The sequence below is a fragment of the Oryzias melastigma genome, linkage group LG2 (genome assembly GCF_002922805.2).
Source record: "Oryzias melastigma strain HK-1 linkage group LG2, ASM292280v2, whole genome shotgun sequence".
In the NCBI taxonomy this organism is placed as follows: Eukaryota; Metazoa; Chordata; class Actinopteri; order Beloniformes; family Adrianichthyidae; genus Oryzias; species Oryzias melastigma.
Window position 1 is genome coordinate 8,100,505 of NC_050513.1, and position 27,359 is coordinate 8,127,863.

The 27,359-nt window shown below is 39.7% G+C and overlaps 1 protein-coding gene across 2 annotated transcripts in view; it reads right to left on the reverse strand.

The window, feature by feature from the left end:
* Positions 1 to 27,359, reverse strand: part of zranb3 (zinc finger, RAN-binding domain containing 3) — a 162,254-nt gene that overhangs the window by 44,606 nt on the left and 90,289 nt on the right. For both annotated transcript variants that reach the window (XM_024294520.2, XM_024294518.2), the window contains exons 14-15: positions 18,630 to 18,827; positions 7,894 to 8,048 (exon numbers count right to left, since the gene is read on the reverse strand). In XM_024294520.2, the coding sequence (XP_024150288.1) occupies positions 7,894 to 8,048; positions 18,630 to 18,827 (353 nt within the window). The remainder of the gene's footprint in view (positions 1 to 7,893; positions 8,049 to 18,629; positions 18,828 to 27,359) is intronic.

Below are 27,359 nucleotides of genomic sequence, written 5' to 3' on the forward strand. Positions count from 1 at the left end.
TCAGATGCTGCGCCACCAACCAGAGATTTTTCAAAGCGCAAGTTTTAAACTGATCCTGATCCATCACGATTTGAAAAAAGAAATAGTCAAAAACACAGTTTTAAATTATTTCATACATGTCCTCTATTATGAGAAAAAATGTTACAAGAACATGTTATAAACACAATTTTCATTGACGCGGGTCCTTAAACTTGTTGGAAATTTCTTTGATTCTCTGACATTTTTTTCTAAAGGGCTATACTATGAAAAATGTACTTTTTGAGCTTTTAAGTGTATTATACTGTTCAACCCTCACTATAAAGAACCCCAAAGCATTCCTTTGATCCGTTCACGCATTGTGAGTAATCCTCTAAAAACTGCACTCTCAACAGCAGCCCCTCCCATACCCACTAAAACGAGCGGATCCTCACGTGCTGATGTCACAATGCAAGACAGCCCCTTTCAGGAAGAGTCAGTGGTCTGCTCCTCCTTCAGACTAACACTTTCTCCGCAAAGCTAGCAGTGATCAGCTAGCTTCGCTAGCTTGAGGCTCTAAGCTCGTGTGAGCACAAACAGAGTTTTCAGTGACGGATGTGTCAACAGTCAACCCAGAATTGTATTTCTAATGCAGCAGTGCATAAAATCCATCCATCCATCTTCTTAACCGCTTTGTCCCTTTCGGGGTCGCGGGGCGCCGGAGCCTATCCCGGCTACTGATGGGCGAAGGCGGGGTTCACCCTGGACAGGTCGCCAGTCTGTCGCAGGGCCTCAATCACACACACATTCACTCTCACATTCACACCTAGGGGCAATTTAGAGTCACCAATTTACCTATGAAGCATGTTTTTGGACGGTGGGAGGAAGCCGGAGTCCCCGGTGAAAACCCACGCATGCACGGGGAGAACATGCAAACTCCACACAGAAAGGTCCCAGCCGGGATTCGAACCGGGGCCTTCTCGCTGTGAGGCAAGAGCGCTAACCACTGCGCCACCGTGCAGCCCAGTGCATAAAATAGATCTTAAAAAACTTTAAGACTTTTTAAAAAGTTTTCTTCGCAGAAAAAAATATGATTTAAAAAAATAAATAAATAAAAACTACAACAACCATCCATCTTATGTATGAATTCTGGTTGTTTTTTATGACCTGGAACCAATTTTTCTGTGGGAGACGGCACTCAAAGATCTGCCCAAATGTTTTAGTACAACGTTGGGGAACGAAACTGCCCTGCTGGATGGATTTTTGAGTGATATGGTTCTTAAAGTTTTGTTTTATTGCTCCTTATAGTCAGGAAATTTCAGTAAATAACCTTTTTTTATGTGTCTAGAACTAGAACGTAAAAGAGTGGCAGGGAGAGGCAACTCCAGGTGTCGAGGGCCATATTCCTACATGTTTTCCAACATACCCTACTCTGGTGTGTTCTAATTGGCTGGACACACCTGAACCAGGTAACCAGTCATGAGTAGGGCTTGAATATCTAGAAATCATGCAGACACAGCTGCCCTCAAGGTCTGGAGCTTCCTATCCCTGCAGTATGATCATTGGCGTCTACCTGTCTAACACTTTCCTACCTTCCTTAAGCTCCAAAATTGCTTAACAATTATAGTGATAGTAACCAATTCACATATTCATACAGTAAAGCTGATGGAGTTGGGATACACTGGTGCTCGCCAAGCCAATGGGACCAATGGTCAATGTCTTGCTGCAATAGCAGAAACCAAACCTCCAATCAGGTTGACTCCTCTACATCTATACCAATAAAACTGCAATATGTATGTTTATTTTGAATTGGTTGTGGCTTGTCACAAGTTATTTCATCAATTTCGTTGGTGCACTTTTATATATTTTTTTACTTATTTGTCTCTCTAAAGTCTTTCTCGCCTTTCAAACCTATCGCCTCGTCAGGTTTTAGCTTCAAGTCTCATCAATATCCAACAACCAAGCTGTGCGGCAAATAAAATTCCTCATACCTACTGTGTTTACAGTATTATCAGTCAGAATGATGTCAACTAATTTATGCTTACAGAGACCGAGGTGATTCATTTGTCTGTCCAAATGAAGCGGTACGTGTCTCCGTGCTGTCAAAAATCCCCATGCTTTATCAGGACCAAATTGTGAGACTGTCACATGTGACAAAATGCAGGAAAGTCTGCTTAGCTGAGAAACCCACCAGGTTGACAGGAGACAAAGCACCCGCTCACTGAAGAACAGAGACGGTGAATCCTTGAATAAAACAACACTTTGATGTGCAGAAAATGGACATAAAATTCCTAATACGCTCAATATTTCTCATTTAAGCCCCAGTGACAAATATCCATCAGATAGAGTCACGAGTGGCCCCCCGAGTGAATTTTACGCCTGGTCTAGGATTATCCCAATGTGACAGCTTCCCAGGCAGAATTCCTCCAGTTTATCATTTAAACGACAACGGGGGACATTTATCTCCATGGCTTATCGCCTCAGCCACTCGTACATGACACTTGTCTATTGCCGTCAGGGAAATATTCCATCCGCGATTCGGTTCAACACTTTTTCCCCCCGCGTGATGTAAAACCCTCTTGTCTCGTAGATGCTTTAGAGAGGGGAAAGAATTTGATCCCTCATGAATGAAACAAAAGGGTGTCAAGTCTCACAACGCGATCAATACCGAGGTCTGTGTTCCTGTCTGTAGAGTCAAGAATGATTCAGGAGAACCACCAGAGTCACACTGGGGTTAAGCCCTACTTTGGGTTAATCTGATGAGCGCAGGCGGCACTAGACGGTTCCATTATGAACGGAGCTAATAGAACATTTTTACTTACGGGATAAAAAAAGCTCAACTCTGGACATAATTGCCACTATGGGTGACTGCCTTCCAGCGCTTCAAAGCCCCCACTCCAGCAGCTAACCGCTCAGCTGTGGCGCTCAAAAACTGTACATTTGAAAGTTTTTACCACAAAGAAAATCTTGAAATAATTTCAGGAACGACTCCAGTTCAATGAATATGGTAATCCGGGCTGCGTGGTCCGCCTGGGAGGGGATGACACTCACGACCTCGCTTCGCCACACAATGAGCGGTTTAAATACTGAGGTGATTGAGGTGAGCCAAGCAATCGCGCCGATGCAAGGGTCTGAATGGTTGTGTGTCTAATGATACTCGCAGAAGCCTCGACGTGGTTTGGAGAGATATAGTTTGATTCAGCACAGATATTATAAAGAACTATCATATTAATTACACTGTTTAATCTGTTTTGATGGTTTTCTGAATGTATCAGACTCTGTCTCCGAACTCATAGGTACCACTTTCTCAATAAAAGTTTGACTTGTTTAGCACATATTGATCAGAAGTTTGCTATAGACCCATTTATGAGAGATCAGACAAACATCTCTTGTCCTGCTGCTTCCTTTCTCAGGTGAACAGAAGACCGCGGTAGTGGAACAGGTGGTTGTTAAGGTCGGCCAATGATCGATGGACTCAACTGTTGTGTCCTTGAGCAAGACACTTCATCTTCATGGTCAGAGGGGCCGTAGACGGTACATCAGTAGTTTACCATCACCACCAAGTATGAATGAAGAGTGAATAAATAATAGATATCCACTTAAAGCCCTTTGAGCATCTAGAAAAGCGTAGAAAAATCCAATCTGTTATTATCTTTTTAGCAACCATGTATTTATCAGTAAAGCTAACAAACCGGGCGCGTGATGCATGGTCAAGTTCTTTAACGTGCTTTTAGCGCATAGTGTTCAGTAGAGATACTATTTACTAGCGCATGTCCACCATATACAGTTGGAAGAGTCCTATGGGTGTCGCTTTCGTGGGAATTGGCATGTTAGATACAGGTGCAGTCTGTAATATGACAGTTTTGTTGGTCAAAATGGGCAAATGGTCTTGGACTATTGCCATGAAGGAAAATACAGTGCTACCCTGTGTATTTGCGTTTCTTTATTTATGGTTTCATGCATTCGCTGATTCTTTTTTTTTTTTTTCAGTCACGTGACTCAAAAGCTCAAGATGCTTGTATGAAACTTTTGCGTCTGAAGGAGGTGTTGCACTGCTGAGGTGTATCTCCGCTCCCAGAGGGGGTCGGAGATGAACAGTGTGTTCTTTAATATTCTTATGTTCTTTAATACATGTTTTGATCAGAAGTGTTTTTGATGAGTATGGATTGGATGGGGGGGGGGGTCTTTATTCGCAGATTCTGCTTATTCGCAGATGTCTCCAGTCACTAAACCCCGCAAACAAGGAGAGAATACTATAATGTCTTTGTCCATTGAGGATCTTCAGCACAGAAATAAATAAATAACTATTGGCTTTTACTTACAACAATAGACAGGGATTTGACTCTTTTGGGAAGAAGAAATGTCCTTTAATCAGAGGAATGCGTCGACCATTCCAGGACATCAGGTCAACACCACCAGCATAATAGTTAAAAGATTGGACTGAACTACAACAAGCTTGGTGGGAAATGACAAAGAAGTGCAAATCTCTTGTATCTTGGTTCAAGGTTTTTTTTCCAAGGATTTGGTTTCATATAATTCTGGCTAAATCGCAATTATTAATTGATCTTTCATGATCGATTTTCAAATGGTTGCCAATTCCGAGAATTAAAAGTTAGACCTGGTTTAACCCTTGTGCTATACTAGGTATGTTGACGTTGGGAGAGGGGTCATCTGGACCCCACAAGACAGTGCGCTGAACTTTTTTTTTTCAATGATTTTTGATTTCCACTGGTGTCCATGGCAGACATGAAATCCTGTCCACCTTCATCCACATTTGTCATGGGAGGGATAAGATGTCAATGTAAGACTTGGGTCACCTGGACCCCAGAAGATAGTACAAGGGTTAAAGTGCAGAACGTACTCAGTGGTAACACATTTGGGCGTTATGAACGTTGCTCCAAAGTCAACAGCAAAGGGACCAGTATTTTTGAAGTGGCATTTCATTGATTTGGACAAGTTTTTTCTATAAAGCAATACGAGTCTACCTTATCATACAAAGTTTTCTTAAATGTATCTCCTTGAGAGAACAGAATAAATCTGCATTGACCATGCAACAAGGTCATTGATACAATGTAATAAATTAAATGGGACATTTGAGCAGTGATGACTTCAGTGTTTTACATACAGTTGCAAGAGAAAGTATGTGAACCTTTTGGGAGTACCTCAATTTCTGTACAAAATGGACACATGATGCATTTTTTTTTTAATCTCAATCTTATAAATGACAACAATGGAAAAAAAAGTTTATGCATAAAACCAAGTAATTCCAAAGGGTTTACATATTTTCTCGAGCAGCTGTATTTCTTTTACCAAATTCTTAAATCCTCCCATGGTGCAACACGGCGACCGATTTCAAATAGTCACAAATTTATCCTTTTACGCTAATGCTATAAAAAAGCTTGACTTAACCAGGGTCCTCTACCACTCCTAACAACCTTAACTGTGCCAAGCTATAATAAAGCAACAGTGATTGTTCTTCCTTTCAGTTCAATAGGAGAAAAACAACAAACTGCAATCCTAAAACGAGACGATATATATTAATAGAAAGCTAAAAAACAACAGCTGTTGCAGGCGAGGAAAGATGGAAAGGAGAGAATAAAGAAGTGTAAACAGCTTTTCCAAGTGTGATATCATTAAAGTATCTGACGAAGGTATTGTGTTAATTAATGTGCAGCAGGTGCATTCTTTGGGGATGTGAAAAACGTTGAGCCTATTTGTGTCACAGCACTTCTGCTAAACATAAACAACATTAAAAATGAGAAAAGTCATCCATGAGTTGTGTGTTTGCTTCATTCTTTAGATAAAAAACAAAGAATTTATGGAAATTTTTCTGGGAATGCAACTATAAATGCAATTATAACCTCATTATTTTTAAGTAATAGAATATATAGAAAGGTAGGATAAATTTGCAACAATTCTAAAGGTTTCTGGAAAAATATTCAGCAGGAATAATTCAAACTTTTGCTCTAAAGCTGTGAAAGTGTGGGAGTTTAGTTACTCTAGCTTAGCGTCAGGGATGTGGGAGGGGCAGTTATTAAATGGTAAAAATGGTAAATGGCGTATACTTGTATAGCGCTTTCTACCCTCCTTCAAGGGCCCAAAGCGCTTCACAGACCCATTCACCCATTCACACGCACATTCACACACTGGTGGTGGCTTAGATTACAAATGACCACAAAAATTTTTTTTTAAATGAATTTAGGTAAGAAAATAACTCTCAAACGCTAAAATGTTTCAATGAAAATAAACAAAATAAAGAAATAAAAACAAAAAAAGTAAAAGTAATTTCAAGCATTTAAATGTCTTACTGTTAAAAATTTATGTTTTCATTTTTACATTTGTCAATTTATTGATTTTTTTCAAGAGGCAGCTTAAAACAAAAAAATATATTTACAGTATATGTATAAAACTATTTCTAAAATTGTCAAAAAAGACAAATAATTGCAAAGGTGTGGCTACAATTAAATATACATTTGCATTAGACACAATGGATATGAAATGGGTTGATTTATCTTTTTTTAGGAGGCTAAATCTATCTATGTAAAATGTTATAAATGACTCAAGTAAGTGACTTCACCTCGGGGTATTTTTCTTTTATTTATGCTGTGTTACATTAAAGTGGCTGAGATCACTGAGGATTTGCAAAGGTTCAGAGAGAGAAAGTTGAGCTCATTTAGGTCTTTTTCTGGCCTGATTGTTATCCAGTAAATTTTTCTCTTTGTGTTTGGAGATGAGGAAGTTATATCAGGAGATGTTTTGGGTTTAAGTGGGTGTAAAAAGTAATCTGTATATTATAATGATTGATGTTAAATAGTTCTCGACAAATGAAGAAGTTTTTCCCGCCACGTATCCCCCATCATGGCGAGGGTCCCCTCTCGGCAGGCTATCTTGACTGCCGCCTAGAAACTGACTAAGAAATGGTGCAGACCAAGGGAATCTGACCGTTTAATTAAAACAAAGCATTGCAAGGACCCGCGGTGGGCCCTGACGTGACCTCTGCCCAGTGTCAGTGTTTGTCAAAGTGGCGAAATTCAATGACGTGCGGGTTTGCTTCATTTTTGTGTGGCTTTTTTGTACTTTTTCCTTTGTTTTAAAGTGGTTCATTTGTGATACATCTGGGAAAATTCCACGTAAAACACCACAATTTTTCCCACTATATTCATGTATGACCAATTTTCATCCGTGTGATATGCACATATTGTACGTAGTTGCAGTCAGTGTGACACGGCCTTTAGTTCAAATCCAAAAATAAAATAATAGAATGAAAACAAAGATCTGATAGTGATTAAAGATTTATGTAAATGTGTCAAACTGAAAGTATTCTGCCAATCAGGAGGCAGAACACAATGTGCCATAAAAATTAAAAAAGAAGAAAAAAGGGAGAGAAGTATTCAAATTTGCACTGAAAAAAATGATGAAATAAGCAATACTGCAAAAGGTGTGGCATGTTGTAGTGAGTGACCACAGCATTTCTGCTAAGACACACAAAAATGCTTTAAATAGACGTTTAAATCACACACTTTCAGTCAGGTTTCTGCAACCAGCCCCCAGTGGTCTTTAGAGGAACCGCAACATCTGATCCATAAGAGGCAAATGCCCAGCTTCACTGAGTAAACTGGGCATTGAAAACCCCACAAGTAAAACTTGATGTTTGCACTTTAAGGCACAGAGGACAATTCTTGGAGAAGATGGTGAGAAATGAAAGAGGACAGAGTTATTTCTTTTCAAAAGAAAAAAATAAACTCATCGACTGAAAGGCTTTATAGTCTTGGAGAATTCAAAAACTTTCAGTGTGAACTGCAGGCATAATGATCACACTTTCCATGCACAACCTACAGAAAACAAATGTCAGGGAAAATGATTCTGTGAAACATCTCCAGTCCCTTTATGAGCTAGAATTCAATATGCAAAATCAAACACACAGACGAGAGTCCGTACCTTAGAGTATAGATATATTCGGTCTGTGTACTGGCTGGCGCAGAACTGAAGGCCTGGGTAGACGGGCTGGGTGGTGCTGGCGTCATCTCCACCCCTGCCCTCATCATCGCCATTAGCATCAGAAGCAGAAAACAAACACGCCACAGCTCTGCAGTCTGCAGGGAGAGAAGAAGAGACTGACTAATATCTCACTGAGCATATATTATTGGCTCATTATTGGCTTTCCCTGCATCCTCTCTGCTCTGTTTGCTCTTTAGTAATTCAATGAAGAGCAGAAACATTCAACTCTCGCAGCTTTTGATATTTATTACACCGACCACATTATTGAGAAAATGTTACATTTGCTTCAAGATGTTTGGAGAGAATACCATATTTTTATTGCTGTTGGCAAAAAATAATAGAAAGGGACGTTACACTCGGCTAATTTTATTTTCTTATGATGGATCTAAGAAACCAAAATCTATAGGTCTAAGAACTGCTTCGGCGTTTGGTTTTCATAAAAGCATCACTAATGCTGATGATCGAAGAGTCGCCATCACAGATTTTACTATCGTCTTTTACAACTATAGCATTGTTGCTAACGTGACAATTTATTGAAGTGCTATTAGCGAACATTTTAACGGACTTATTTTCAAGCGACGATAACATTTTTTAGCAAAACTTTCTGCTCTCAAAGACTTTTAAGTGATTGTGAGGTGTGTCAACATTTTTATCTGTCATTTTTTTTTCCAAAAAGCATTGGGTGCTGTTGTGCGGCCCTCCCACATCCCACATAGAAAGGAACAACAGGTTCACGCAGCAACTTCACTCAAAGCAGGACATGTTTATTCCTTAATTAAACTATTTATTTTTTGACTCATTAAAATATCACTCAATTCTAAAATATTTTGACCAAAAATTTAGTTCCAAACTACCAACTTTTGTAGTCTGCACTGTATAATTTTGTTAAATTTGTCAAATGACATGACAATAGTTTCTACTTGCAGTACAGCAAACTAGTGACAGCACTTAAAAAGTTCTCCTCTATTTTAAACCTTTAAATTGAAATTTAAACTCAATTTAATTTATCTGTAAAATAATTTTTTGTTTCAAAAAGTAACAAAAAAGGTTTAATTGTAAATAAAGGGTCCTTTGAAAATGCTTTAGTTTAACCCAGACGTCATATTATTTGTTAATTTATTGGTAGAATCTCAACTCCCTTAACGACATAAAAAACAAAACAAAACACAATTTACAAAGGGTGTTAGGATTGAGTGCTTTAGTTTGGTTTTTCTATTGGGTTAATAGTTTAGTTTACGTTCTATGAGTCGCTCACACCCATCAGTCACACCAAGCTTAAGTTGCCAATCGTCCATAGCCATCTTGATTGTGTTTTAAAGTCTCTGGTTTTCAGTTCTTGACCGTCAGGTCATCTGCTTGTCTACTTTTTTATGTATCTGCAGGCTTTTTCGTGCTACAGTTTATTTATTAAATTTTTAATATGAATGTTTCCAGAAAATTGGATTCTACACCACTGGTTCCTAACAAAACCAAAACATATGGACAAAAACCAATATAAATAAATTAGGTTAGGATGAACTTGTAAAACAATTTCAGTTTCTATTCATTAGGAAAACCAATGATTTGCATCATACTGATAATAGAAGTTAATTTCAATTTAATATCAAAACTTTGACATAAAATGGATAAAAACTGAATTATGTTTGCTATTTAAATATAAAAAACTATATTAATCGGAAAGCTAAATTAGTGGAATTCCATTTTTAGATAGAGGAAAACAAAGCTAATATTTGCATATTGTTAGGATAAGACCGATTAAAATGCTTTGGACAATTTAATTACATTAATTTCTTTCATTGACAAGCATAAAAAAACTTGTCAGGAAAATAATAATAATTCATTTTTCCATTTTTTTCGTGTAAATAAATGCTAGCATATTAGCAGAACTTTAAACTCTAAAACTAGAAAAGAAGCTCGAGATTTTTATTTTGGCTGAAACATTTTCAATATATTTAACATTTCTTACAATAAAAAATATATTTACTCATGATTAACTAATTTTATATAGTACATTTTAGTTTTATTTTATTTCTACTTTATTGCTTTAAATTGGGCCAGGTAAAAAAAGGTAAAATCTTAATAGGATTTCCTGGTAAAATAAAGGTTAAATAAATAAATAAATTTAGATGTTGCCGGCAAACGCTCAGGTGTTAACCTTTTACCACCAGAGCTTCAGCTCCAGTATTGACATTCTTTCAATTACAGTAACATTTGTTTACACAATTAACTTAACCAAACAATTCTGAAGCAGACAGAAGCAGCTTTGCCCAAATATATAACACTTTATGATAGTGAAGTATTGCATATCAGTGCAAAGCAAAGCCTGATCTTAAGGCTGTGTTACACTAATGCCTTATAGATTTAGCACATACTACACAAATGAGAATTTGTCATATGTGAATATACGTAGAAAAAGCGAAAAAAGTTGTGGTATTTTAGGTGAAATTTTCCCAGATGTATCACAAACGAACCACATTAAAACCACGGGGAAAACACAAAAAACCCAGCGGTAGCCGCTGCTGGGGAGATCCGCGGTAAGGGCTCGGCGCGCGGAAGGTGGGTTCGCAAGAGGGGGATGGGTGCAGCTGGAGCAGAAGCACCAAAAGACCCAACCCCCAACCAGACAAGGCAGAAGGGGGGAGGGGGAGGCCCACTCGGTATAGACTACTAGAGGGGTGAACGATCGGCCGATTTCATATGCCCGTCACACAATCCGCGAATTATTATTGTGGTCTTTATATGCAAATAATGATTTTTGCGTCAATTACATAATTGTATTGTTATATGTGTGCAGTGTAAAAGATACGTCAGTGGTACATGTGTGAAAAGTCCTCTACACATATGTGGACATACGTGGAACGGGAGTGGAAAGCCACAAAATTTGCGTATTCGTCTTGAAAAAATAACTGCAAATAAACTACGTAAAATATGCCTAAAATGCGTAATTCTCAAACAACAAAACATTTTAAACAGATCAAAACTGAATTCAAGTTAGCTTAGACTCTTGACGGACATCGACAAATGACGGGTGCAAGAAACACTTATGAATTTCATATATCACGCGTGTATCACAAAAGACAGAAATAAAATACGCGGACAATGTGCAAATTGTACGTAGTGGCAGTGTGACACATCCTTAAGATTCTGTTGAGATTAAAGTAGAGTTACGAAGATCGTGTCCTATTCCTTGTCGTTGTTGGTAGCTTTGGTATTAACCAGGCTATGCTAACATAGCCTAGTCAACGAGGCCAGTGGTCTTCAGCCTTTTTGTGGCTGCGGAACGGTCAACCCATGAGGATTTTTTCCAAATGCAACTTTTCTTGTGTTGCACGCCACCAGACTGCTTTTACCGCTCAAGCTAATTGAGAGAATCCGGTTGATTTTCAAAATAAAAGATTCCCGTCTCTTTAAAAAAAAAGGAAAAAAAGGGATAATTTATTAGTTCTTTCGCAACCCGGTGGTTGGGGACCACTGAACTAGGATAGCATAGCCTAGTTAAGAATAGCATTTTTAAGTGTGGTACAAATATTTGAAAAAAAAAAAAAAGAGAAGATAATAAATTAGAAAGTGCTCAATAAAATATACATTAAAACAAACAAACTCTTTATCATGTCAAGGATTTTTTTCAGAAGTTTTTCAATGAAAACCCTAGTTGCTAAAGTGAAGAAAAAAAAGGGTCATATCAAAGCGAGTGGCTTTGCTTCTACAAAAAAGAAACTGTCCAATTTATTTTTCTCAAGTCCACTCAAGGATTTGTTGAGCAAAAAATAGATGAAAAGAGAGCTAGAGAGGGGGGAAAAAATGAGTGATAAAATGACAGACTTGGATGGAGAGAAACACAGGAAGACAAGAAAGAGAGCGGGTCATTAATGTCAGCTGTGTAGCTCGCTCATCCTGCCAGCATCTACCAAGAAAAGGTCAGGCGGTGGAAATGAGACCGCCGCCGTTCGACCACGCTTCATTTAGACAATGACCTATAACACTCTGATAATACTCGTCTTAAATCACTTTGCATGGCCAGTTGTCTGCCGCGGCGGGCTGTGCGTGTGTGCGCAGTCAACCCGCTCGCTAATGGGGGGAAAAAATACCGACACGGGCTGATGTGTGTGACAACAGCCACTGAATAAGTATCTGCCGTCGATCTCAGGTGGTTATTAGACAGCATCAGCTTGTACATTGAAAGACTAAGAGGGTTAACTGAAAGATAAGTGCTACAAAGACTTTCCCTCCTCGGTTTTTTTCCCTTTAAATCAATGGAGCATAAACAGAAAAAAACGAAGAAATGCTTTGAAGTCGTTTAAATTGCCATTGAGGAGACGCCATTCCATAAAAACTGTCACATTTGTGCAACACTAGCTCTATAATGATGTATCAGTCAGAAAAACTGTCACTTTCTTTGTTTTTTTTGTGTTTGAGCGCAGTAAAGTTTGAAAGAAATTTGTGACAATTTACATTTTTGGGGATTATATTATCCTAACAACCACCTTCCTCTCCTTGACCTGTCCTGTGCAAAGTCGGCATTCGTCTCTGTCATATTTCCCGCCCTTGCAAGGTGCAATTTCGCCAAAGCGGGCACGCCGTGTTCCGATCTAGGCCTGACTTTAGCCACTTTGTGTCTGAAAATACCCAAAAAGGAAGACGAGCGAGCTGGGATAAAAATGTTTTTAGGACATCTCGGCAAATCCCATCTATCCTTCTGTCCTTCCACATCTGTAATGAAACCTAACAGCTCTGCAATGCGCACCCTATATTTGCCGTAAGCATTTTTTTTTTCTTTTTTGCCTGCCCCCCTTCTTCTGTTCGCACTAGCGGAATGCGCCAGCTGCATTAAATGGGCCATTTATACGATGGGGGCAATTCATCTTACAAAGCCGTCTTATTAGACTGTCACTTACACAGTATGAACAGTGGCTTCAAAACACCCCAAGGGATTTATCTGTTATTTTACTGCGAGGAGGAGAAAACAATGCCTAATTGGACTGAGTCATCTCATCTGCAGCGTCGAGAAAAAAAAAAAAAAAGATATGGAAAAGAGAAAATGATTCTCTCTTCAACCGCGAGGACATATGGAGCCTAAAAACTACGCAAACAGGCGAAAACGGTCACACCGTCCATGCAGATAAATGGAGCGACAGACAGTGAGGAGAGAGGAAGACGGAGAGGTGGAGGAGGAGTGATTGCCTGTCTGTGCTGCGTGGAAAGTAATCTCAGAGCAATCAAGAGGCGGGGGCGGCCGACAGCGCTGCAGTTTGCCTTCTGGAAACAACAGGCAGGTAGAGAGAAATCATTAGGCGCCGCTCCTGACCCCATAGGTCACTTTTATTGGACAACCACTGTGACTGGTATTAGACCCACGCCGGTGAAGACTGACTGGCAAAAGCACCAAACCAACAACTTGACCAAGCAATAACTGACTGAGTAGACAGTTTTTTTATGACCTGAAGTCATCCCAGCAGATGCACTTCCACTTTAGTCATGTGGTAGAGCTAGGTCTGTAACTGCATGTACATGTGCTATGGGGTCCGAATGACCCAAGCCTTACATTGATGTGTTATCCCTAACATGACAAATGTGGATGAAGGTGGACAGGACTTCATGTCACCAGAGAAAGTCAAAAATCATAATGAAAAAATAAAAAATAACCCCTTCTCCCAAGGGTTAATCGGATCAAATATTGAGCTGTGCACATAGGCCCTAAAAAACTTTACCTGATTATAACAAACTGTTAAATATGTCACGCATTCAATCGAAATCAATAGTTCTGACATGCGCAGAACTATGTAAAATACCGGAAACGGTCGTAGAAGAAGAAGTGATGAAGTTGTGTTGTAAACAAACATGCCGGCGGTTAGCATGTAGCGAGGTGATCTTCGAGATTTTGTGCTATCTCACATTGACATGTTATCCCTCCTACGATAAAGGTGGACAGGATTTTATGTCTGTGAAAATCAAAAATCCTAAAAAATATCACAAGGGCAAGGCATACTTTGATCATTAGTATTAATATTATTTAATATTTTTAAGTAACAGTTCACACTTGATTTTCCTAATACTGTTGGTCAATAATGAACTTTTTTGTCTTGGCCACATGGACTTGGAAGAAGGGTAATGGTTACGATTGAATTGTGCGGCCAACAACAAATACAGGCAAATTAGTTCTGGCATTATTTTTTCTAGACACGATTGGTAGGACAAATTCACGTAATTGTTCGTACGATTCTAAAGGACTGCGTGGGATCACGTTTCTGCATTCATATGTCGCTTGTCTGTGTGGACACAGTTCTCAGAAGTTTGGCAGGTCGCTCGCGCAAAGCCTCCTCTGGAGCGCACACCAAAACAGAGCACCCTCCCCCGCTCGCAGACACGATGGAGTCCAGCTGCTTGTCTCTGACACACGGTTCTTTGGATTCTGCCAACTCGCTTCAGCAGACCAGGTCCTGTTTGCCTCCTCTGGAGCACACACCGTCTTTGGATGACACAAAAGCTGGCGCATTAATCAAAATGTATTATTTACATGCAACACGATCGGATCAACAATTGGCCTAACTCACCTATCTTAATCGGAAGGAAAGTTTGATCTGAATGAGTCTGATCGGGTCAGAGTATTCTGAATGGCGTCTTAACATGAAGCATTTTTATTCTGATCATGCTTTCTATGGAGAGAAAATAGACTCATCTGATGGGTTTGTGGAAGTAATTCTTGGTTTGTAACTTATGTCTGCATGGGGTGCTGAGAAAAAAGTGTTGATTTTTTTTTTTTTTAAGATGGCAGCACCGGCATCCACTTATACAATGACAGCAAAACTTTTGTGTTAAGAGTTTGAAAAACTAATATTTAGACTTATTTAATAATAATTATTGGGGCATATCTGTTTATGAAAGTGGAAAAATGTCAAGTTTTCACCAGATATTATTCACAAGTTCAGCTGATAAGAAAACTCTGATGACCCAGCATTCTAGCAGCATTTAAACGCATCACTCAAACAAATCTTGAAGACGTCTCACATTAGATTTGTGTGTAAATGCGGTTTTGTGTATCAGGCAATTCATGCGTGCTTTTTAAAGATTTGTATGTGTAGTTAGTTCAAAGCTGTTGTAATTCAAAGTTGTGTGTGTACATTTTACTTTGTCATTTTTGTATATGTAAGTACACTATTGCAAGTACAGACAATTATGCACAAAATGTACTGTATGAGTTAAAAAATCAAGAATTACACACACACACACACAAATTGGATGAGACAATTTCCTTTCCATACTTTTAAGCCAATTACTTGTGTCTATGTAAACACAGTTTATGTATCTTAAAGTAAATCTTATAAAAAGCATTACATTACTAATGTTAATTTTAATGCAAATTACCACCTAATCCGATCTGTTTTGGATTTTACAAATTGAATGAATCACCAGCAGGTATGCCTAACTACCACATTACATCAGCATGCATCAACAGTAATCCCAAAGAAGGAGAACTGGAAATTGTAAATTTTTTTCAAAATATTTGGAACTTATTTCCTTTTCTAAGAGCATAAATTACAATGTTCTGTGTCTATGTCACGGTTCAACTTTGGCAAATTAATTTCAGAGTAATTTTTTTCTTACTAACACACTGTTTGGCTGCCAGTCATGTCAATTAATTTCTCCGTGACTGTACAGAATATGTTAAGTTTGCCAAATCCACACAAATCTTCTATTGCAAACAGATCTTTGTCCTCATTTAACAAAACTTGAGTTGTTTTTATACAAAAGTTTGAAGCAAAATAGAAAAATGTATAAATTTTAATTTCTGAGAGAAGCGTATAAAGTGTGTAACGAGGAGTTTCACAAATTTTAAAAAATCAACTCTATTTTTTGAATGTAGCCCCTTTGATAAATAAGGGACCATTGTGTAACAAGTTATTGTAAGAAGAAAAGAACAAAAACAAAGACCCACTCTAATGAAAATTGTGTTTTTGGTATTCTTGTAGCATCTTTCTTATGACAGACAACACACATAAGAGATTTTAAGTTTAAACTACATTTCTGAGTATTTCTTCATTCAAATTGTGTTGGATCAGGAGCAGACGAAAACCAGCAATTTGAAAAAAGCTTGGGTTTGTGGTCCTGATTTGAATCCTGGCTTTTAGAGCCTGGATCACCATAAAAAAATTCCCAAATCAAATGAAAGTGACCTAAGTTCACCATTATCGTTTCCTTTAACTCCCTAAAGGAAAGTATTTGTGAGGGTCATTTAAGGTAATCTCTGTGTCTACATATGTGTTTTAGAAGATTGGAGCATCACAACCTAGTGACTGACAGTCTACAAGTACATTATTATCATTGAGGGTCCCAAAGTGAAGGTGGGGAGCAACAAAAGCAATGAAGAAGATGATGAAGGCCAGAGTGACATAAGTTCTCATCCATTACAGGATCAGAAAGCTTGAAAAAACACCAAGTGCTGGTATAACAGCTGGAAAAGTTCTGGAGGATGAAAGAAGAAGAGGTCCCTGAGGTAAAGGGGTATTTGGGGCTGTAACTCCAAATCTGTGAATGTTAGAGGGGTTACTGGATGAGAGAATTCAGCAAAACAAGATATGTGATCTTCTTCAGAAGAGAGATATGAAGCTTCCAGTCCTCTGGTGGATCAGAGTTGGCTGGAAGATAAATAATTATCCATAAGGGCAACTATATTTACTTATATTTATACATTTGCCTTTTTTCCCCCCTAAACAACTGAAACTCTGGTCTACAGAGTTGACTCTATAGTTACAGGTTTAACTGGTTTCTCAAAAGTTAACACTATACTAAAGCGTTGATGTTCTTTGAGTTTTATATTTAACTATGGGCTCGCTCCGTAGCTGGAAGAGCCATCGACCCTTCGCCCTCCCCATTACTGGAGTCGTGGTGATGGCCCGCCCTGTGGGGTCTCCCACTCCCTCTTGTCTGGCTCGTCTGGGGAGGGGTTTGGTCTCTCGCGGGGCGGTGCCTGGCACCGTGTGGAAGGCGGGTTGCGGAAGGGGGCTGGGTACAGTGGGTGAGGATGAGACTCTCGACGCGCGGTGGGCCCTTCTCGCGGATCTCCCCAGCTGCAGGTCCTGCCAGGGGCCCCCTGTTTTGGCGGGGGTCCCCCTCCGTGGGTCTTTAGGCTAGCGCCTAGCAGTTGACTTATAACTAGTGTGGACCAGAGGATTTCCGAGTAATTAATTAAAGGGGCCATACCATGAAATAACTTTTTGAGCTTTTAAGTGAATTATACTGTTCATTCTTCACTATAAAGAACCCCAAAGCAGGGTTTTGATATTTTCATGCATTTCTGAGTAATCCTCTAAAACCTACTCTCTCAACAACAAGACGATCCCATACCCACAAAAACGAGAGGGTTCAGTTTATTGGTACCTAGATTTTATGAAAGGCTGGTTTTCTCCGCGTCAGAATCAGCTGATTGCGTAAATGATCGGCAGTTCAAAGGGCATGTGTTCCATAGGCTTTACCAGTGACATCTCAGGTGTTAAAGGGTTAAATAAGAACATGTTTTGCAGCTTCCTGAATGCCGTTTTCAATTCAAAATGTGACAGTTTCTGAGGAGAACCCAGTTCATGTGTGAGTCGACGGCGCTGAGATCAGAGCTCTGTGGGAACCTCACCATCTGTTGCAACAGTCGCTCGTGTCACTGAAGATGCTCCTTAATGAATGTGGCTAATTTTTTTTTCTTTTTCTTTTAGCACAGGACTATAGATAGATATTAGTGGTCCCCCAGGACAAGTGCAAGTCTAAAGGGCAAGTGAGGGGAGGAGGGGGGGTGAGCTAACATCCTGCAGCGCCTCTTTAGTGCTGCCATTTCTGATCGACAGTGAAGCTTTTATCTCTCCCCTAGAGTCCGAATGAATAGAAGTGCTTCTTTTTCGACAAAAGTGAGATTTTTACTCACCTTTTGTGCTTTTTGTCTAGAAGGAGGAGCAGTGGAGGGGTTGCAATTCAAGCGCGGGCCATTAGGGAGCGCACGCAGCATCGCCGTTTGGTTCGATAGTTTGACTTAGCTTCATGGTTGGACCCCCTGACACCTGCAGGCTATCCGGGACAGGGCTTTTCTAAGACTCTGCAAGTCTGGCATATTTATTTATTTATTTATTTTTTAAAGGTCTTCATATTGCAGATGCAGTAATTAGTTCTTTGTAATTAGTGCAATTTATTGCTATCCCTGTGAGACGGCGGTACTCAAACGCAGAGGTCTTAATTTGCAATATTACCCGCTGCGTAATTGGGAATTTGTTTCCCCTCACCCCCCTCCTCCTCCTCCGAGAGCATGAAACTGGCGTGGACGGACAAAGCGGGTCACGCTTTAAGGATGAGTATTAGCAAACTTGTGGCTTTTACACAAGTGGAATCAAAAAAAGAAGCTAATCAGAGGATGCTGGACAATGATAGCAGCAGGTCAGCAGATATTGGGCGAGCAGTGGCTGCGGCGGCGGGGGGGTTACTCAATATCTCCCCTAGTCTTCCAATGCAAAGTGAAGAAAAAGGCAATTACTTCAAGATACTAAGAAAATAAAAATAATAATGCCAAACCCCATATGGAGGAGATATAGTCCCTTATTGCATGAAATGATGATATTAGACAGCATTATATGGGCAGGTGACAGTGCAGCCGCAGCCAATTTCCCTAGATATGAAAAGGCAGAGATTGCAGGTGGGATTACCGTGTGTGTGGTCAGGGGGGAGGCGCCCGCCACCGTCAACTCTCTCTCCGGATGACTGTTTGCCTTTGAGCCTCAGCTCGTCCTCTTCCTCAGCTTCTCCTACTTTCTGTTTGTCTTTGGGAGATCCCTCCTCCTGCTGTTTGACTTCCTCCCGGCCGGAGCTGGGCGGCGGGCGGTCCGGGCCTGGACCTTGCGGATCTGGGGAGGCAGACACAGAGGAGGATGACTCTTTTGGTGGTGGAGTGGCAAGACGCAATCAGACTTTGAAGAATTTCATTCCCTGGTGAGGGATCCATCATCCGGAGAGTGCGAGAAAATGACTGCTGACATGAGAGTAAAACTCAATACGGCTCATTAGTGATGTTATTACAGGAGGAATCATAAGTCTTTCGCTGACAAGTTCAAAGGACGTGCAGAGGGAAGAGTCAGGCGGGAACCTTTTCAGTTTCAGATTGGGATGTAAAGACAAAAAGAAAACCAACTATGAACCTCCAGTGGACAGTTTAGCCGAAAGATGCTTCCTATGCAGCACGTTGGCTCAGAGGAGCAGGAAGAACATCTGCCAACCCTCTGATATTAACCTGATGAAAAGGATCCCTGTGTCCCATTGTTTTGTTAATTGCTCGCCAACATCACATGTAGTGGAACCTCAGCAGAATAATTGCCTGGGATTGCTGCAGGACCCAGCAGTGAGCAGCCAACGGTATTCCCACAGCTCATAATGGCCGAAAGCCAACGCTGGACTCTGAAGCATCGGCCTGCAGCGGCTTGAAGGGAGGCGGCGTGGTTTGCAGGCCCACTGTGCGATTGTTTCTGAGGTTTTTCATTCATGCGCAACTCTCTACGGGGAGGCTAAAGTAAACACTCCCCTTTTAAAATCCAGACATTTGACGGATCCAACCTCACATATGTGCTTTTGTTTAAAAAAAAAGAGTGAAAAGAGGGTGATTTAACACATGATCCAGCAACACATTCATGTGCTCCTGTACGATTATATGGGTGAAATCAAATCTACCCTTTTTCTAAACGTTGTATACGGGGGGTGGGGGGTGGGTTGATGTCTAACCCTTCCATTAAAAAGGGGGGGTAATGTTACCACAAGCCTTCAAAAGCCATAAAAGAAAAAGGAGAGAAAGTAAACATTTCTCCATAGTGGTCTAAAAACAAATTAATGGGCGATCAGTTGGTTTGTCGGATGGATAGATGGATGGATTGATAGAACTGATAGATGGATTGATGAAATTGATGGATGGATGGATGGATGGTTAGATGGATGGATGGACAATCAGTTAGTTGTTTGGGTGGATAGATGGTTGAATGGATGGATGGTTGAATGGATGGATGGATGATCAGTTGGTTGGTCTGATGAATGCATGGAAGGTTAGATGAATTTCACAAGCAGTTAGATGGATGGATGCATAGATCGATGTAAGGTTGGATGGTTGCATAGTTAAATAGATAGATATAAATAATTGATGGCTGGACAGTTGAATGGGCAGATGATTGGATATATAGATTAATGGATAGTTGGATGGATTTATATTTAGATGGATAAATAGCTGAGTATTTAAATGGATTGATGTTTGGTTGGATGCATGGTGAGTTGGAAAGATTGATGGTTTGATGGCAAGAGGGATGGAAGGGGGGTTTAAATGGGTTTAGTTTGATGGCTGTTTGGAGTGGTAGTTGGATAGATCGTCGAATGGATGGATCTTGTATTTAATGTACATTTTTAGGTGTTTCCTCTTGTTTACTGTAATCCCTTAGTTGTAAAGTGGTTTCAACATTATTTGAAAAATCCTACAGTAAGTGTGATGACTTCTGTAGCATTTCACCTAAAGTGACTTGCTTGTATAAAATCTTCCTAGTGGTTGCCTTGTAAACTGCTCTGGCTCCAGAAAAATTAACTTTTACATCCCGTCTTTATCAGGGAGTAAAATGTTAATATTTGGGGTTAAACTAAGAAAAATAATCTGATTTTCTAGAAGGGTGAAAATCAGTTACCAGTAATTGATAATTATTTAACTGACATTAGGCAGTTATATGAGAAATAAGGAGATACTTAGAATTGTCCATGTGTGAATTTTATTTTTTGTGTCCTTTTTTTATTTACTTTAAAAAACATTTAATTTTTCAAATTCTAAAACCTACAAGCCCTAGATTGTTTTTCTTTCGACTGCTGTTAGTATTCATAGCCTCCCTAAAACCAGTTTAAAATCATATCTTATGGTTTGCAGGGGTGTGGTCTTTTCAGAGAATCTAAAAACAAAGGCCACAACTTCCCGTAAGTTCTCTCCTGGTTTCATCAGAATCGCATCCTTTCACATTATTTGTCAAAACTGAGGAGCAAATCTAACAAGACAGGAAGTTGTGAAACTCAGCGACGCAGAGGGCTAATTAGCGATCCCGCCTTTTCTGTGGCTCGTTTCTTCAAAAGGCCAGCTCGAGTCGGCTTCCTCAAATGTCACGAGAGTCTCCGGGCTCCTGGTCCGCTGCTGGCCCCCTTAGCTAACAAGCAAAGCAAGGCCAAAGTGAGACAGCTCAATTTGTGTTAAGTGGTCCCCGCCGAGGAAGATGTTAACAGGGAAAAATCCTGCAGGGACAAGCCAGGACTTTAGCGGGCAACCTACTGTTGTCCCAACCACCAGGACTTCACTGGAAGTGAAGGCGGCAAGAAAACAACTCAAACCAAGAGGAACAAACTCAAAAAAGAACATTAGGTTTGAGATTTAACGAGGATTTTGAAGCAAATGTGTATTTGGTGAAACATCTGCATCATGTGGCAAAAAGGCAAAAACAAAAGCCAGTGTTTCTCATCGTTTTTGGACTATTAAACTGCTGAACTCGACTTCTGTTAAAAGTCAATATGAAAAAAAAACGAGTGAAGAAAAGAGCCAGGAGATAAGCAAATTACCCTCTCCCTCCATCCATCTCTCACAGTAGGTGCTGTAAGATAAATTGCCTGTAAGAAGAGTTGAAAGACGGAAGCGCGCCCACGCTTTCACCCCCACCCCAAAAAAGAGAAAGCAACAAACACAAAAAAAAAAAAGTCTACGGTCTCGCTGCTTCCACGAACGCTGTCGGGCTGAGTTAACGGCAGAAAGGGTTTGGACCGACCTGACTCGGATGCCAAACTCTTTCAGCTGAAGGAGGCGCGGTAATAACCCGTGACAGTTTGATTAAAAACAGGCCTGGAGTAATTACAATACAGCCCTATGGTGATTCAATCTGTACGTAGTTAACATGTGATGTTATTGTTTAACACCTGGACCTGGACGAGCTCCCGTTCCTGTCTCGCAGGGGATCAATCCCAGCGTGGAACGCCCACTCCAGCAGTTGTTAATCCCAGTATCAACTGATCGGTGCTCCTCAAAGTGAGATGCATCAAAGAAGTTTGATGAATGCAATCTGGGAAACTACCAGTTGATAAGATCGATCTACTCTGTTGCGTCCAGTGACTTATAAAAGCACGGACGAGGTCACATGACATTAATATCAATGACGACAGTCACTTTACGATCTTTATGGAAGTAAACGTCAAAACTAATCACGTGATATTTGGTAACTCGACCGACCGAACTGTTTATTTTAGCTACAAAGCAACAAAAATTTGTCAAATGGACTGACTCGTTTACATTACTAACCCTAGTGGTAAATCGGTGAACTGTACCTAGCCTTGGACACTTTGGTTTTCAAATAAATCCTGTTTGATGGAACAAACAAGACCTTAGGGCTGTCACTAACACATATTTCAGTAGCAGTTTGTTTTAGCTCCAGAAAAACGAAAAATTTCCACGAGATACTCGTTTACGTAACCAACCCTAGTGGTGAATTGGTGAACTGCGCCTGGTCTTGGACACTTTGGCTGTCAAATAAATCCTGTTTGACAAAACAAACAAGACTAAAGCACTGACAAATATTTCAGAAGTTGTTTATTTTAGCCAAAAAACAACAACAAATGTCTACAAGGACTGACTCATTTACGTAACAATCCTAGTGGTAAATTGGTGAACTGCGCCCAACAAGATAGTCAACAATTTTTGTTCATGTAAGGTGATGTGCATTTTTTTTTTTCATACAAAAGGTGACATTACGTGCTGGCACTCAGTCCGTGGAGGTTTGCTGTTGAAGAGTAACTGGAATCAAAAGAATTGAAGTAATCTTGTTTTACAGAACATCTGCCAGTAAATTAATCTTCAGTCAATTTTTTTTCCAACAACAAAAACATACTCGCTAGTTTTACTAGACACTTTATTTTGAAGATGTGTTTACTCCCAGTGACAGCAACGCTTCACATTTGGCTTACTTTTAGTTTATAAACTTAAAATCTAACGATATTCCGTATTTCAGAGCAAAAATTATTTTTTTCCCAAATTGTATTTTTAATACATTATATTTTTAAAGATCGCAATTCAGTGAGCAAATATTTTGTATTTGAATTTTTGGGAGCTGATTGCAAATAAAAATAACCTTGACAAAGAAGTATGCTTCCATTTCTGGTGGTCTGGCATGGCTGTTGTGCTAGTTTGTAACTATCTTCTTCTTCTATGGTTGAGGAAGGGCTCTAAAACTTCCTGTTGTGCTTTGCAATCCAAATGACTTTGTGGCCGGTAGTTATCATAATAATTTAAAATGACAAAAAAATAGGACAATTAGTCAAGGTCGTGAACTAATCGTTGACAGCCCTACAAGACTGACAGAAAATGTCATAGTCACTAATCTATGACCATATCCACGAGTTAAATATAATTTTTTAGGTTAACAACACAATAAAATGACAGAAGCTACAGTAATTCTCCCCCAATACCGGTGACATAAATACATAATCTCACCCCAAAAGACAAAACACTTTACTTTGAACACCAATCCGCCCAAAGCTTTTTCGTGTTTGATTTGTAGCAAGACAACTGGGGATGCAAAGACTGGAAATGTCAAACGTGACAATGACAAGAAACTGTGACATTTTAAAGAGCAACATCCACAAACTACATTTTTTATTAGACCAAATAAATAAATAAATAAATGAAAGACGCTGAGCCTTAAAAGATTTTCCCTTTTTTTTTTTACCTCGGAAATCCACCATTATTTTTCCAAGAGATGATGTGAGATTACTTATGGTCATTAATAAGACTTTTTGCATTACCTGGTTGCTCTAATTGGCACTTGTAAAAATTCAGATTTGGACCTTTGATTGACATGAAAATGTAGATACTGGTGTCAGAAAACCTAAGCTTTATTTAATGTGTTCACATATTTCAACAATGGATTCTAGTAAAAGAAAGCAGAAACTACTACTTTTAAACTTACTTACAGCAATATGAAAGGCACAACAGTAATGCAGAAACTTGGTTTTTCTTGTTTTTTTTTCCCAAAAGTTTGGCTATATTTTCTAGAAGTCAACGTGCTGAACATCCAGCGGCAGTAAGACAGCAGAGGAACTGCATCCGTGCAGGTGAACTCCAGGTTAGCCTGTCACCATTTCTGTAATCCTGGCAGTTTGAGACTATGCTGACTTGGAATATAAATGAGAAGAAATTGAAAAAGTAGAAGCACCTTTAAACCAAGAAGGTAAAACACTTCACTGTTTTTTATAAGCTATTTGGTTTTGTACCGGAGCAAACGAGGAAAATGTGACATCAAGCACTTAGAAATTACTACAAACATGGATGTAACAAGGAGACATACTTATGGATGCATTAGAGCCCCAACCTAAAGGTAAATGCAGCAAAGTAAAAGCAGTTGTGAAAGCTTGGCATTATTCTGACACTTATTTCACCCTGACATGAAAATTGTAGAGAAAAAAAGCAGGTTTGTTGGAGAAATACTACACATTAGTGGGATCAGTTGAATCAAATGGGTAGAATTTGGGTAAAAGTTCTACTAAAACCCATTTTTAAAACCTTATTTTCCAACAGTTTTTAGAGTGCCTCATTGTTAAAGCTGACATAACAAAAGAGGGAAAACGGTGCCATGCTTTGCTTTTTACCGGGTTGATAAGGCCAAAGCACATACTGAGTATAACTGCTAAAGAACAACTACTTCAAATTAGTGTCAGCGGGGCTCATGGGAGAGTAACAAATGTACTAAAAGCCCCTTCATGTTTTGTTTATTTGTTGAAGTAAAGAACACAACAGCGTGCTGGGACTCATGAGATCAAAAGTTTAACAGATGCAACATAATATTGAACGAGTTAACATGTGGCGTCTTACTTTAAAATGTCACCGCTGGCAGACTGCCCATCTGCTTGACTTATTTATAAAACTTTCTTTTGTTGTTCATGTATGCCTCAAACACAAGTTATTGTAGAAGCACTGCAGCTGCAATGGTTCCAAATGTAAATGTATTAATCTAATGTTGTGTTTGTAAATGTTACATTAATGTGTAAATAGGTCATACCATCATCAGCATACACTTGACAGTGAAAACTTACATACATTTGACAGGTCGTTTAGATGTCCTAGAGTAGAGCCTTGTGGAACTCCAACAAAGCATTTAAGGTATAGTCACAAGCACCCATATGGTGGTTGATTCCACTGAATGGTCCGGTATGATCCGGTCCAGTCTTTTGAGCGTTCACACTTTAAAGTGGACCCATTAAACAGTACTGAACCGTATCTTTTGGGGGCCCCTGTCGGTTGGAGATTTATTGAAAAGTGGAATGAACCAATTGAACAGTTGCTAAACCATCTGTTAGTTAACTGGCAGAAAGTGATGATATTAAAAAGCATCAATATAGTGTTCATTTAAGCTAATGCTTCCAATAGCGGTATGCCTTCAATCTTCCTTCAAACAACATTGAATTCCTTTTACACACAATATACCAGAAGTAAAGCAATAAAAAGTCGAGCTTCTGGCTGACTTCCATTATCGTTGCTTTACTAGCCGTCATACTACAATGACATGCTTGCGGTCTACACCACGCATATGCCGTGAAAATAAACCGCCCTGTGGAAACGAGGTTTATGAGACAGTTTAAAATTCTGACGATGTGGTACAATCCTCTCTCTCTCTTGTCCCCAGGAACAATGATTAAAACTTCAGTTTTGTCCTGGTTGAGCTGCAGGAAGTTTTCTGCCATCAATGACTTTACATCTAAAATACAATTTAAAAGAGTGTTTAAAGGTTCAAGGTCATCAAGAGACACGGCGATGGAAAGCTGTGTATCATCAGCCTAGCTGTGAAAGTCCACACTGTGTCTCCTAATGACATCCCAAAGAGGCAACATGTACAAATTAAAAAGTATAGGACCTAAAATTGACCCCTGGGGAACCCCACAACTTGTTTCACTGGATGACCTCCATTGTTGTTGCTTTACTAGTCGTCATACTACAATGACACACTTTGTGGTCTACACCACCCATATGCCGTGAAAATAAACAGTCTAAGTGAGGGTTAACTGAGTGGAGACTCTTGCCAGAATTAACTGGACAGTACCGTACCACTCCTCAACATACAGCTCAATGGAAACAAGGCTTAAGAGTGCTGCAAGTTTTTGGTTGTCAAAAGGGTTATAGATGGGAGAGGCTAGTTCAGGAAACATCTTAAGGGGATCACAGGTGTGTCTTGCTATTTGCTTGAGGTTAATTGAAAATGGAGCATACAATTGTTGTGCATGTTGTAAGTACATAGTCTAGTATCCATATTTAAGATACAAGCACCAATGAGGGACAAAGAGCGATGTTGCACCGTGCGCTTAGACAAAACTCTAGTCGTTAGAAAAGCTTTTGTCACAACAATCCTTATGGTTCGATACAAGCTGTCTGTAAGGGGCACACAAGGACCAGGCAAATATTATGTGAACACAACCGCACTTTTGCCTACTTTACTCTTTTTTACCTATACATGTTGAAGACCGTATATCTTCCAATAGTGGCCGTTCTCTTATAGATGCCGGTCTACAATAAATGCCGGGTGTTTGTTACTTTAAGCGCCGGTCTCTAATAGTGTGTGGCCTTCTTTAAACCTCGTGCTATCATATGGGGTCCAGATGACCCAGCCTTATACTGATGTGTGATCCCTCCCATGTGTGGACAAAGGTGGTCAAGATTTCAAGTCTGCCACGGACACCAGTGAAGATTAAAAATCCTAGAAAAAAAAGGTCACTGCGCTGTCTTGTGGGGTCCAGATGACCCTACTTTTAATGTAAACATGCCTTGGATAGCACTAGGGTTACGACCCCCACCCCTGGATAATCGTGCAGACGCAGATGTCTGTGGTATTTGTGTTGTGAGCTACAATGGCCAAGAAACGTTTATTTGATTTAGCGTTTAAATTTAGTGCGGTGGCATACGCCAAAGAACATTCTGGTGAGGAATCTGCTCGACATTTTTGGGGTGGATCCTAGACATATCCGAGAATGGCTGAAGCAGACGAGTGATATTGGGAGGACTGCAGGAGAAAAAGGGCAGAGCGTTTCTTGGTGGAAAAAGGGAGCAAGGAAGTAGAAGAACTGGTTTGAACATGGATTACTGAGCAAATCAATCAATATACTTTATTAATCCCCTGGGGGGAAATTCATTGTTTTTCAGTACAACCAAGAACAAGACAGTTCAAGGTTCACTGCGGAAGCGTCCACTGAGCGGCACCCCTTCTTATAATACCGAAAGGTGCGCATATTTCCAGGAAAAGGATTAGCATGAAAGCGAAAAGAGTTTTTGATATGAAGATTGATGATTCTTCACACCAAGTGCTAATCAGAACAGAATACAATGTTCTCATTATATCAATCAA